This window comes from Diadema antillarum, unplaced genomic scaffold, assembly GCF_040938485.1.
Source record: "Diadema antillarum isolate AM-2024a unplaced genomic scaffold, OU_Dant_1.0 scf00000122, whole genome shotgun sequence".
NCBI classification, from domain to species: Eukaryota; Metazoa; Echinodermata; class Echinoidea; order Diadematoida; family Diadematidae; genus Diadema; species Diadema antillarum.
In genome coordinates, this window is record NW_027271011.1 from 2,745,011 (window position 1) to 2,759,996 (window position 14,986).

Genomic DNA, 14,986 nt, shown 5'->3' on the forward strand with positions numbered 1-14,986 from the left:
AATCAACAAAACGAAAAAAAAAAAACTACTCCTGTTGAAAGGAAACAAATCCTCCTCGATGTGGGCGGATGATACTCTGCCCGTTCCATCTTTTGTAGAGATACGATTGATAGGGATTTAACTGAGGTCATCGCAGCAAGATTGAGTCAAATGCTTCAAGTTATGAATTCAGTGGAATAAACAAAACATTATGACGTAACAATACCAGCAGCGTTTCAGCAATCGTAAGAACTGTTCTTACCTATACAGTCTTGTCCTTCTCGATCTAACACGAATCCTTCATAACAAGTACATTGATAGCTCCCCGGCGTGTTCACACATCTGTGAACGCATCCTCCATTTTTGATTTGGCACTCGTCCACATCTGATCCAAAGTTTGAGAAAAAATAATTATGAATGAAAATCAAATTTTCGTGAAAAACAAAAGTTTAAGTATGGCTCCGTCCAGAAAATACTCAGAAATTGTTCATATTTCTTCTGACGAAAGATAAATAATGAATGTCAAATCAAGTCAAAATCGATTCAATGATGAACAACACATATTGATGATAACACCGATGATGGGGATTGGCACAATAACAATGCAAAGGCTGAATGATTTTTCATCATAATAATGGATGCTCAATTTCAGATTACTCAACATGCTCAATAAGTCAATTGTTATCACGCATGAAACTGATAATGATAATTGAGCGTGTTGTCGCATTCTCTTCCACTACATGAAATCAGATTTTTAAAGAGTAATAAACATTCTACCAAAGAATGAAAGTTAACCTTTGGCCTGGGCCACTTTAAAGAAGAATGAAACCAACATGTATATAAATTATTTCGATTACGTGAACGCAGCAATTAATACCATTAGTGAAATTTAGCAATTTTCAATCAGTACCAGAGGAGATGAATACGACCAAAGGGAACATGCTAATCGTTTTTAATCTTGACGAATATAATGGTGAACATTCACAGATAGATTAAAGATCTTTGAGAACATTAATGTTCATTATGGCTCACGTACAATTTGAACATTAAATGGCGTGTTCATACCAAAGGCACATTTAGCTCTCTTCCTCCGCTTTGCAAACTGCGCGTTACGTTATTTTCAAGCCAGCGTGATTAGTCACTATGCGCTGCGCGCAATCGCTTCGCGCAGTGTCACATAATGCAGCTCGTTGCTAAGCTCACGTTGCTCTTCCAAAAAAAGAAAATAGGCCTACTAATAAATAAATGAATAAATGAATATTAATAATAATAAACACAAACAAATTAAATCCATCGGACAGAAGTATGCGTGCGAGTAACCAAAGCGGAAGACGCATTACTATAAAGAGTGGTATCACAGCGAACGATGTCACTTCCGGTCACGTGACCATATTGGCCAAGCAGGTCTTTGCCAAATCCACTCACCTGTACAGTTGGTGCCTATCCTCGTGTAGCCGTTCATGCACGAGCACCGATATGATCTTCTCGTCTGAGTGCATACCTCGTTCTCTCTGCAACTATGCACCCCATCATTGCACTCTGCTATCTCTGTATTGTCTGAGAAAAAATGGTCACCAGTCCACTATTGATTGGCACGTCAGTTCCAGTGTCTGTGGCTCACATTACTGTTCAGTGTTAAGATGCACTACTACAAACACCCCCCCCCCCTCCTTCTCACACACGCACACAAATGCACACACATACACAGCCAAAAGTTAAACGCGGATAGAAACGGATAATTCACAAGTCGCTTCAGCGTAAATATGAAACTTCCAGCGTTTCTGAGGTGTTTGATTAACGCGAGAGGATGAACAAAGAAAAGATGTCTTTCAAACTGAGGCGAATCCTAACGAAACCTCACTATAGTTGAAAAACGAAAAAAAACAACAACAACAAAGAACTCACAAAAGGTTTCACGTTCGTTTGAACGTGTGTGACTTCAATGCCTCTCCACACAAATACACAAGCATAATGTATACATGTGCGCATTTATAAGTATATTATGCATACGATATGTAAGCATACATATAATTATGCATACATACAAGCTATAGACATCCTTCAAAGGAAATCAACGTCTGACGTCCCAAGTCAAAACGAGAGAGAAAAACAAAAATCCGTGAAAATTGCTTAGAAATATTTTCATCAAGCTCCCACACAAAAGTGCAAATCCCCCCTTGATTCATTCGATTACCGACATTAAGTAAACATTCCCCCAGACAATTTATAGGCGACATCGCTGTCAAAGAAGGGGCGTGAGTTCCGCCAACGTTTGTAGAGATGTTTGACGAATTGGAAGTTATAATGAAGATGACGATGAGGTCACCAATCTAAACACGACTCTGAGATTGCTAGTCCCGAGCCTGAGCCGATTCGCTTTAGATCAACACGGCCCGGAAACTCAATCCGACCTAGAGTACTCGATTCGATGTGACCCGTAGACACCGCCTGCCACGGCCTAGCCATTGACGAGTCTATGGCATGTCGCACGTGTCAAAGCTATGGCACTATGGCTAACCCGCCCTGCAGGGGTTGAAAGGTCCCTCGCAGAGCGGATGAATGAGATGTGTCACGAGTCATTTCCATCATCATAGTGACGTTGATATACTATTTCACCGTCATCCCTCCCATCATACACGTGTTTCCCATATTCATCCAATCTCCACGTTCATTATCGCTCGCGAAGTCCCGTTGCTAAATCACCCGGAGCAAGTGACACCGTGGTGAGAAAAACACGCTCAAACAAAAGAGCATACCAGTTAAGTGTATCAAAATTACCCTCAGCTAGTCAAAGTCGCATTCGCTTTGGGAAAATAAATTTTTTGCGAAAAGGAAGGCAAATATCATTGCCATTGCTTTGGGGGGATGGGAGGGGTGAGAAACATCCAAAAAATGCAATAATACAATATAACAATGTGGTCAAAGTTCATCAGTTGCACTATTGTAAATCTGTTCCGCAGAGAGCTTCCACTAAACTACAGTAGCAACCCGTATTTGGCTGCCAGACACCCTTATTTCAATAATTGCCGATCTTCCAGAGACGTGCGACGTGTGATCGAAAGTAAAACAGACGCACAAGGAAATAATGAATTTCTTTGAGTTTGGAATTGCAATACATGAAAAGGCCAACAGGATCAACAGCTCTGAACCGGGAACCCCAAGAATTAGAATCCGTGGTATTTCTTAGGCCCTACCCATTGAGCCAAAACAGTACGTCAAATTTCTGCAAGTGGCATTTTGCGGCAACCAGGCTAAACTACGAACAGGTGAACTTTACGATGACATACCTACAAAATGCTTTATGAAAAAAAGGACTGAAGTTGAATCAAAGATGGAAAACTTGTGGAGCGTAAATCAATAGACATTAAGATGAGGAAGCGCGATTCCAGCGATTAGAAGTTCAGCGATGCGCAAGATGCTGAGCGACAGAATGAAGACGAGTTTATCCCTTGGGGTTACCATGGAGACCCTCCTCCTCCGGAAGGAGGGTGGATCTCTTTATTTATTCATAACTTTCACAAGAACGTCTATAGCGATACCTAGAAATCAAGAGGTTTCGTATCGTGGCTACCAAGCCGGCTCATCGTACTGACAGAGCATCCTTAACGATCCGTCATGCACTCCACAAGTTACAGTGAACATTGGATCGAATTCTGAGAGAGAGAGGTGATGTCAAATAGAGCGAAGAAAAATGAGCAGTGGAAGGGGGCTGGGGAGCAAGATTTACCGGATACAGATGATTGAGAGATAACAGCGTGACTTAATACTACTAGCGAAAGGAATAGTGAATAACATAAGAAGACACATGGGAACAAATTAGAGAAAGAAGCAGGCTGATTACGAAAATGGAAAAAAAATGATGTCTTTATATGACGGAAAAACACAAAATTAGAAGTAGATTAATACTTCATATAATAGGACGTTGATCAATCTACAATATGACAAAGTTTTGAGACACTTGAGCAACATGTAAAAGATCGCTGTTTGATGTAATATTCATTCTTTATATTATACCTTATACTTATATTTATACTTAAACTTATACTTATACTTATACTTACGGTATACTTACACTTAACTTATACTTATACTTATACTTATACTTATACTTATACTTATACTTATACTTATACTTATACTTATACTTATACTTATACTTTATATTTCATATTGCATGGCACAGATTTTGACCTACTTGCTATTCACTGACGATATTATCCAAAGCTAATTTGCAAAACTAAGTTAACTTGCACTAGCACAGTTTTGCAGGGCCGACGAACATCAAAGCAAGATGTGTTCTTCTTTACATCCCTATGTTGCTTTAAAAAAAAATCTTTATAGCTGTTTATTCGGAGGGCGCGATCATTAGTGGAGACCATCTACCTAAGATTGTATGATTAATATGTGTGTCATTCAATACTTTTTGATTGTCATTGCAGATACATGATTTCAACTCAAGGAGGGCGAGGAGGGAGGGCGATACGGGCAGGAATGGTTGTGCCTGAGCTCCTACTTGTCCTTGACGGAATACATTAATACATTTCCTCAAGAGCATCCCGAAAATAACAAGTGAACCACATCGCTCATTGCTGGCGCTGTGTACCGACTTTCATCCGGGTTAGTTTGCTCCCTGTCCTCACTCAGCCGCTTCCAAGACTATTGTTCTCGAAAGAAGCCGATCCAGTTGCATGTGCAATCATGCTGGTCTGGGGTTAATTCGCTTCGGGAGATGACATTTTTTTTCTCCCTCTCTCTCTTTCTTTTTGGATGAAAGTTCCTGTTCATGAGACAGCGATTAATTTCGGCGGGTCATTCGATTCGCCAGCGCTGCTTCATTGGATTTCATCGCTCCGAGCTCTCGGCTACAGCTCAACGACTGACGTCACAGACCGTGCCTCTTTCATTGGACGCCGATTATACTGTTGTTCGCATCCGGGTACTTCATACCACAGATACATTAATTAATTAGCAGCTCGGTTCAGTCGAACGGGTTTCGCTGACAGGAACATGATGCTCTCCGGATAATTCCCAAGGTCTGCACCCGCCGTCTCGTGAACTCCCATGACCTGGAGTATGTGGGACTACGGCGACAGACAGACGCGAGGAGCCCTTGATGACTCTTAACTCGAGCGACACAGACTTGAATGATAATAGGATGAGGAGGCAGAACGGGCTGTTTGTACGGACAATGTGAACGAAACCGGGGAAGTGGTCCTTACGGATAATGTAGTAGAAATACACTTACTGGTGTAACCTCGACTCACGCTGCATTTTAAGTGATTATCCCCGGAAAAAAGGCCACTTCCTGGCTGAAAACCACCATTTTAAGGACACTTAAGAGGGAAAATCCAATTCAAAGATTAAATAGGGTGGATCGGAAATCCAAGGGGACACGTTCTGGATTATAGACGTAACACATTTTCCCTGTTGGCCAGTCAGAACAAAAGCAGCGGTGACTGCATAATTAAGTAAAGATGACATTTGCAGACTGCTTGTATACTATCATGTTCGTTGCCTTACTCGATCACGAGGCGACCGGTGTAAAAACATACATCAATACACCGCAGTCTCGACAACAATCCACATCAACACTGACCTCAATTTCAATTCAAGGCAATACGACATGGCTAAAAGAAAATGTTGCGCTCAGAAGACTTTTTTTTTCACGGTTTCGCAGCCTTTTAAATTTAAGGAGAAGCATGTTTAAAGCGCACATGGAAAACAAGCGTTTCGCACGCGCGGTCATGAAACTCCCGAAAAAGGGAGCAATCGATTCAAGGAGACTGTAGGAAGAATTCCGAGACCTGCCATATCGCCTGGCTGCACTCCAAGCTCCAGAAAACCTCGACATTCAAGTTGTAAACAAGGCTGAACACCCTCAGCCAAAACAAGAACGGTGAAGAAAAAAAAACCCGAAACAGACAAAATGCATTACTATCCATGACTACATAAACAGGAACACACTCGAGTGCGGTACAAGTAAAACTACTAGCGAGTTGTCTGTCTCAGGGAGAATTGTACAAGCGGTCATGTAACTCTGAATTGAGTTCAATTGATTTTGAAGAAGCAGTTTGAGTAAACTGTATACTGTCCTGCATTCGCCAACTTGGAATTTGTTCCATGGTGTGGAAATGTACACTGCAAAAAGTCCGGTGTTAAAAAGTGAACACCGAGCTGGTGTTAAATTTTCCGTGCTCATTTATGGTGTTAAATTAACACCTCCGGGTGTCATTTCCAAATACAAAACTGTTTTTTGAAGAGTTTCTTAGTAACTGCACTTTTTGTTGATTTTTAATTTAAACAAGACGATCAAGAATTTTACATTAAAATACTAGATTTTTGAAAAAATATGAAAATAAATTTACACCACAGTAACACCAGCTGGTGTGGTGTCTTATTGAAGCTGGGCGGGTGTCAAACCATTGATATTAACGCTAACAAATATCAAATCAACACCATGTGGTGTCATTTTTTAATTAACACCAGTACAGTGTCAAAATATCACCAGGTACAGTGTCAAATTAACATCACGAAGTGTCAGGTGAACACTTTCCAACACCATCACAGTGCATTTTCTACACCTGTGGGTGTGGTCCTCTATTAACACTTGATCGGTGTTAAATTTAACACCCATGGTGTTAAATCTAACACCGATGTTTTTACAGTGTAGGGAATTGATTTGTAGTCAACGTGACGGATGAACTATGAATCGTTTTCACATTTCATTGATAAATATTGAGATTTCAAATAAAACGTTTCTGCAAGAAAGGAAAATAGTCTCATATGAATAATTCATCAATCAACAGTAAGTCGATGGATCGTTGCCATCTCATTAGCCTTCCCAATTCCAAACAAATCTGCATCCTGAATGTATCTATTCCCGATTTTTTTTTGCCAACAAAACGGACACAATCTTAAATGCTAAAACAAAAACTGAATACGATATTACTGGTTAATTAACTTGGATTTCAATATCACCAGGGACTACTAAACCTAGTGCAACACTTACGACTGTAGACAGCAGGCGCAAGCCTGATATTGAATTAGACGTTAGTCTGAATCATAATTAAGAGAGATCCTCTCAAAACGGAGCTAATGATGCAGGATTACCAATCATCTGGGACTTATTCAGAAGAACTAAAATAATATCTTGAGTAGGAAAAATCAAAGAAACGTGATATATTTCATTTGATAAATTCATGTTACCACAAACATAAAAACATACACAAAAAAAAACTTAATATTAATTTCCCTCAGTCATAAGTATTCACACATTTTCTAACCTATGTATATAATATAAACTGAAATATTGCAATGAACTAAATATCTACACAATGGACATGGAGTAGTCAAAACCAACATTATGTGTAGGCCTATATATGTATGTAATGTCTGGGTAGTTATAGTTACGTAAGCGTATTTGTGCGTACGTGTGTGGATTTCAAATATAACGGCATGATAAAGCATTCTTCAAAATTGGATGAAATGATTTTGAAATAATGTCAAAGAGCGATACTCTATTGTTGTAAACCAGACGCGGCGAGTGCTCATTAAAATAACAGCCCGTGAACCAAAACCTTGTGATAGAAGGAAACTGAAATGGCGGCGCCGCTGAGAAACCCGGGCACGTGTCTACTAAACATTGCGACACCTCATAAAAGGTCACGTGGTGCCGCGTATACCTCCAGTGGCGCCACCGTATGGGGACTAATGGAGCGGACCGCTGTTTGAAGTGTCCTCAATACGTACAACCTGTCCGATAATGTGTTAAGGCGGGTATGTATGTGTCGGACGGGTAATTTCGCGCGGCCCGTCTGCGGAGGGCACGGGGGTTAAGTTCAGGCTGGAGGGGGTAGAATGAGGTCACGTGTAACCCAGAGCTGTGAGCAGGAGAAACAGACCGTCCTCTCAACGATGGAAAAACAGGAAGCCAAATTCGTCGAATATACCCGTAGGTCGTAGTATTATAATCAAAGAGACGCTGGCGTGCACGTCGTCTCGTCTTGTAGGTTAGCCTTGACTTGATTAAAAACGAAAATATGCAAAAGTAAAAAACAAAAAGAAAAGCAAAACGTAAATACTCTATTTATATACTCTAAACCTAAACTCTATATTTTCTGAATTGTCGTAAAACAAAAACGCATTATGTCATGACCACTGTGTACACACACACACACACACACACACACACACGTGCATGTGCACGATACCCGCAGTCAGAAATGTGGAAGTAAAACCATTCTGCTGCAGTCAATATGATCAGCTTCAATGGTCGATGGTAGAAAGTCATATCTTGCAATATAATTCCATACGACCTTGATAGTTTCTATGATTACAAGACATTACTTCACCTTTTCCATTTGGTTCTCTTTTTGGTTCTATACAAAGGCCTAAATTATCAAACACAATAATTATATACAAGTAAAAGTGTGAGTAAGAGGACAATATAAGATTCATCAAAAATGTCAAGATATATCTCTGTTGGGTCTCTAGCTCTTTCTAGCTTAACAAAAGAACCTGTCTATAACAACCTATGATCCATGACCTTATTCGAAAGAGGAGGGTGGTTTAGAATTTCTGGTAGGGTGAAGCCAAAATTATCAACGAATCGTGCTTACAGCTCCTCGCTCGCGCACGCTTTACATGCTTTAGCACGGACGGATCGCCAGCCGGCTGTTCAGCCAGACAGCCAGCCAGCCCCCAAGGATATGTGAAGTCCCTACAGATTACCCACCTATATTATGAGTTTGCATTGCAGACCTTTTTTTTTTTTTCCAGTCACAGTTGTTCAAAAACTTACATTGAAAACTTTGAAAGAATTTTTGAAACTCATTATGTTATCTCAACATTCCCCCCGTGTTATTTTATAATACAGCATACAGTAATAACAATTAATACGATGTCCTATTTCTTTCAGTCAACTGAAGGTGGCTGCTATAACTTTAACATGGCTTTTCTCTCGGGGGAACTGTTTCGAGTTGCCGTACATGGCAGGTGGCCGCTGTAGACAGGTGGTTGCTATAGACAGGTTTGACTGTATTATATAATACACTGGGCACTGGGAGCGCATCTTACTACTTTGTCCATTAAGACAGGAATTTGATATCTGTTAAAAATGTATCATGTAACATCACACTTCACATTTTCAAAATCTGATAGCTTTTGATAAAGGTGATGTATAGGATATGTATGGATCTTATTGCTACTAATGGCGTTCTCTACGACCTAGGTTCCAGCAACTGCCACTGATTTTTATTGGCTGTCTGAATTTGTGTCATAAGGCAACGCATGCACACACATTTTTACACATTACATGAGGAGCATTATATAATGATGAAGGGGAAAGAAATCAATCATGCCAAAATCTAATTTCATTGTTCAGCAACATAATCTGACTTTCGAAGTGACGGGTTATATTTGATTTGTTGTCATCAAAAGCAAATCAATTATGATACGGGGAGATGAGTGAGTGTAAGCAGGGATCAATACTAACTCTTTCTCTTTGGGGAATCGTTCGGGCCACTAAAATCTTCGAATATGAAATTTTGATGGCCCTAAAAAGAAACGTAGTTGTCCAAAATAAAAGGAAATAAATGAAGATTCATTGTGAATTGTTAGTTGCCCTATCAGGCTACCAAAAAGAGATCCGCCATTTTGGAAATTTCGTGGTCGGTCTGACATTAACTTTTAGGAGTTTCGGACACCGCTAATATTGAGCCCTGGTAGATTAGGTTACAGTTAATCTCTTAGTCAGATATAGAGGTTGAAATTTGTTTGCGCTGCAAAAGTGTTGCAGAGACACAAACGATATTAGACATTTCCCAGCAAGCAAGAAAAAACAACTTATAAAGGTAAGCGTGTATCATGTGATTCATCCTAATTTTCGCATTTCATCTTTCGAGAAGCTGCTACGATATCCGCTCACATCGAAACAAATAAAAAAGAAACAATCTCAAGAGATGAGGTAAGGGCAAGGACACTATGACCACTTATTGGCCTTCTGTAGCCATCCTGAACTTTTCAACCTGGCCAAGGAAGAATCAACCAGGGTTGACTTAGAGGGCGAGTGGCCACGCTGAATCTTAAAGGGTTCGGGCCCCTCTTGTGCCATTTGGACGTAGCTCCGGGTAATATCTCGCCATCGACCGCCACGCAGTCAATATTCCAGACATCGTAATTGTGCGAAATAACAAACATAAATCGACAGATATCTTTCTTTAGGTTGCCCTGGAGTGACTGCATGTTTTTATCCATATTACTACCAAGGTCAAAACCCTTGGAAGGCATAGTTGTCACGTGACTTGCTTAGATGTTGTACGCGTTGGAAGAGATTATTACTTTCTTGGATTTATTCAGGCTATCGATTGTCTAATCCATCTTGTTGACAACATAAAGGTATTGAATGAAAATGTAATTATATAGGTGTCGAATATGCTTCTATGAATATAAAACATGAATTTGACATCATTCAATCGATATATCGCAATATTCACAAATGATAAAATTTGAAATACTCTATTGACGAAAGCAAGTGAAATGTTGTGATAACATTCAAAGTTTTTTCTACGAGTTTATTATTGCATTAAAGATAAAATACATACAATACGGATCCGTCTGCTTTGTTTGCCACGTTTGTAACACAATCAGAATTTTGGTTGTAATTCGCTAACTCCATCAATGAAGCTGCCCTTAATTTAGGGGGATTTTTAAAAATCAATTTCATTGTGACTAAACATCATGTCTTGTTCTTGAGTTTGTATGTCTGTTTGTGAGTGTTGTGGACTGGACGGTAATCGAACTTTGCTACATACAGGTGATAATTTTCTTTCCGTTTTGCAAAACTACATTTGAAAATAAGAAGACCAGTGGTCTTTTTGAAAAGAATAAAGAAGAGTTGAACAGCATGTATGTATGGACAAAGGGCGTAAAGTGCAGAAAACTCTGTGACTTTTTTTCTTTTTTTTTAATCGTCGCTTTAACAAAAAGAAAACCGTGTTAATATCCAACTTGCGCAATTGTTGAAGAAAGTGGCAAGTAAAAAGCGATGAAATGAGAACGTGAGTAACGTGGCGAGGATTATTGAAGTGCAAAGTCAAATAATGTATGGTGTTGGCGATCGCCTTAAAACCGTTTCTCCCCAGCTTGATGCTAGGTAAGACCTTTTTATGAACTCTAAGGACCTGGTTTGAACGTGCTTTCATTCGATTGAGCTATTGATCGTGGCGGCCCGAGAGAGGAAAGGCGTCTCCACTCGTAGACAACGTAGACAGAGGTGCAACCTGACAAGAGACAATTTTCCGAATGAGTTCCTGGGCAAAGCTATGAGGTCACATCTCTGAAGGAGATATACAAGGTAGGATTGCTGTGTGGCTGTCTTTCGCTCAATTTCCCAAAGCTTCTATTCAATACACTTTCAAAGATGATTAACCTACTTCTAATTTCCTCACATATTGACATGTTAAGAGGATAAATGGTCCTCGTATGACCATTGAATATTTCAGTACTTCGAGCTTTTACTATTAACATCTTAGTTGCTGTCGTCGCTATAGCAACCCTGGCTACAGATTTTTTATATCACAGTCAAGGTTATGTGAGTTATCTACACCTGATGTAATATATCACAGTCAAGGCTATGAGTTATCTAGACCTGATGTGTTATATCACAGTAAAGGTTATGAGTTATCTACACCCGATATGAACTTACTTTCGTTTCTCATCAGACACTCACCATTAATAAGAGCAATTGAATTCATTTTAGCGGGCACAATCAATGAATCTAACTTTCTCAGGACAATGGTTAAATCAGCTCATGCTGATCAACTTGCTCGCGTTTTTGTTTTGTTTTGCTTTGTTTTGTTTTGTTTTGTTTTGTTTTGTGTTTTGGGGTTTTTTCTGCTTCTTCTTTTTAAATGACATCTTTTCTAGAAATCCCCTGGGTCAATCTGCCAGACGCACTTTAATGAACACCAAGACTGCGAAGATTGAGTGAAATGTGAACGACTCCACTCTTCGTCGCCACTCGATCTTCTCACCGAGTTTCGGGAGCTCCTCAAACCTGACACGATTCTGGCCAATAAAAATGCTAGCTTACGTCGACCGCAATGTGTGGGACACATGTAGACAGGGGAGAGGAAAAACGCCAGCCTCGTGGTTAGTGTCCTTTCGATGGCGGGACGCGGATTACGGAAGGAAGTATTCAACTCCCCCGTCTCGTCAGGGCTTAATGCAGACGATCAAACAGCGTGGGGATCGGATGATCAGCCGGCAGGAGACAGCTCAGCTGGCCGTGCGTAATTGATGATCGACTGCGGCACAGTTTCTGGCTGGCGAATGTGGGTCCCGCAGTTGAATTGGCGGTCAGCGACTTTTAATTCGCTGTCTATGAATCATGAATTATTCATGAGGCTTGGGCAGAGTTTATTCAAAGTCGAAATCGTTTCGTATCATTGCTTTCTCACGTCTCTATCCTTTCTACTTGCTTTATTCCTCCTTCAAAGAGATTTGCTTTGACCTTGAAAGTTGAATTCCTTACCAAGTGGAAATTTAACTACACAAAGTAGACCTTATATTTATACCCTGATGGCAGAGACAAACAAGAATGACGTTATAACGACGCTGTCGTCAGAAAGACGTCGTAAACTGTCGACAAGACTTTTTTTTTGCTCAAATGGAAGACGTACAAAAGACATCATATTTAGACGTCAGAATGACGTCATGAATATGTCGCAAACTGACTGAAATTTTACGTCTATAAATACGTTAATCATATGACGTCACAAGTACGTCGCAAAACTGACGTAAATTTACGTTATTAATTACTCGCTAATATAACGTATCAAATACTTTGCAAAGCAACGTAAATTGTATGTCATTAATACGTCTGATCGCTAAGATGACGTGATAAATACAAATTTTACGTCTGTTATAACGTCGTAAATATGACGTGAATAATACGTCTCAAAACTGACTTTTTCATCTTAGTAATACGTCACTAATATTAAGTAATGAATATGTTTGAAACGGACGTAAAGTTTACGTCATTAGGAGTTTTTTCCAAATGACGTAATAAATACGTTAAAATCACGTCATACTCTGATCACTATATAACGCGCGACCAGTTGACTATAGTTTCAACCAAATCAAGACGTGTTTTTTACGTCAGTCTTCTATCAAGTACTTTCTCACTATTTTTTTCATAGAAACAAACATAAAATGTGTCACGAAAGGAGTGCACAAGATCTCTTAATTTCAAGCCTGAAAATGCAAAAATCTCCAACGTGTGGGAGTGGGGTATCCCCCTTCCACACCGTCCCTTTCACATTTACCTGAATACTAGTTTATATTTTTCATAATATTCTGATAGAAATAAAAATCTAACATCCTATCAAAAGTTTGCACCATATCTCTGAATTCCAGGTCTAAAAATGCGAAATCGAAATCGAATATTTAATTAAAATGGGTAACGCTCTCATACCCTTTGCCAACACTCACCCCCCGCACGTTTTCCTGAATATGTATATTTTTATTTTTTACTCGAGTATGACACCAAATTGGTGCACCAGATCTCTGAACTTTAAGCCCGAAAGTTGGATATCCTACACCCTCCACCGCAAATCTTTCTAAATATCTGTTTTTCTTTTTTTCTTTGAAAAAAACCATAGAAAAAAATCTCTGAATTACAGGTCTGAAAATGCAAAATCTCTCTTGTGTAAGAGGGGTATCCCCTACCACACCCTGTCCCGTCGATCCGCTCCCTCGCACATGTCACCCACGTTTTGCCCCACCCCATGAAAACGGATCGAACCCTCGGGAATGATTGTTTAAATTGACTTAATTCAAAAAATATCAGAAAATACGATAGATATAAGAAAAAAGTTACAGACAAAAATACCCATATTACCATTTCATTTATTTGATTTCATTAATTTCTTTGTACATACACATCGCGCACGTTTGCGTATTATGGGCTTGCACACTTGCTTGTGTGTGATGGCTACCGTCGATCATCCCCCCCGCTCCCCCTCACACACACACACACACACTCCTCGGTACGGATATTTTCGCCCGTGATTTGAACTCGGGTCCTCCGATTGGGAGTCTGGAATCTTATCCACTGAGCCACAGTGCCCTCGTAGGTATATATCGTTTTTCTATACTTTTTATCACATAGTAGCCATATATAGGAGCATGGTTACGTCGTAGATACAGGTTGCGTTATTTTGCATCAATTTCATTAATAGTAAAAGCTAACCATCTTGGGGGGGGGGGGGAATGTTTCAGTCAGAATTCAATTTGCTCATTCTTTTTTTTTTCCAAGTTCAATTTTTTTAACAGAATGTAACGGAGTAATGGATTAAATTAGACATATATTTGAATAATACACATGCAGGAATCAAAGATAACAGTAGGTTCATGTCTATGACCAATATAAGAAGAAACATAATTATACAGACAGAACAGCGGAAAGAACAACGGAAGTACCCACTCAAAAGACTTCTTCATGTAGATACCTTGGAACTTCGTATATGCTTTTATCATATTAACGATGTCTCTGATGAATTTTTTCAGGCATTTCTCATATTACCATAGCTATTTACATGAAATTGGAACTCTATCACATAATGTTCACTTTTACATCTTTGTTTACTATGTTGCACATTCTTGAAATTAATGATGTTAATATTCTACCGTCATCCTCCTTCGTAAACCATCATGTGAATTTCCACCTTTTGCCTCTGGGCCTATCTGAAGACGGCGAAACATGACGGCAGCATTTGTGAAAGAAATCGCAGTTCAACAACCTTGGAATTGGGATTCTTGAATCAAAGTGCTCGGTCTCGTAAAGTATCCCAAACTCTGGCCGTTTGCCTCTGCAACGTCCATTGGGTAATTATTGTTTCCACTATGTTTGTGATACATGAAAATTGTGTCTCATGACAAACGTGAGTAGTTATTACGTGTCTCAGTATTACGCCAATTTAAGACACCCACTCTGGTATTTTGGATG

General features: G+C 39.6%; 1 protein-coding gene across 1 annotated transcript in view; it reads right to left on the reverse strand.

Annotated features, from left to right (window-relative positions):
* LOC139720119 (signal peptide, CUB and EGF-like domain-containing protein 2) overlaps positions 1-14,986 on the reverse strand; it is an 82,928-nt gene that overhangs the window by 31,806 nt on the left and 36,136 nt on the right. Inside the window, 2 exon segments of the mRNA XM_071631491.1 lie at positions 242-364; positions 1,405-1,521. Coding sequence (XP_071487592.1) covers positions 242-364; positions 1,405-1,521 — 240 coding nt within the window.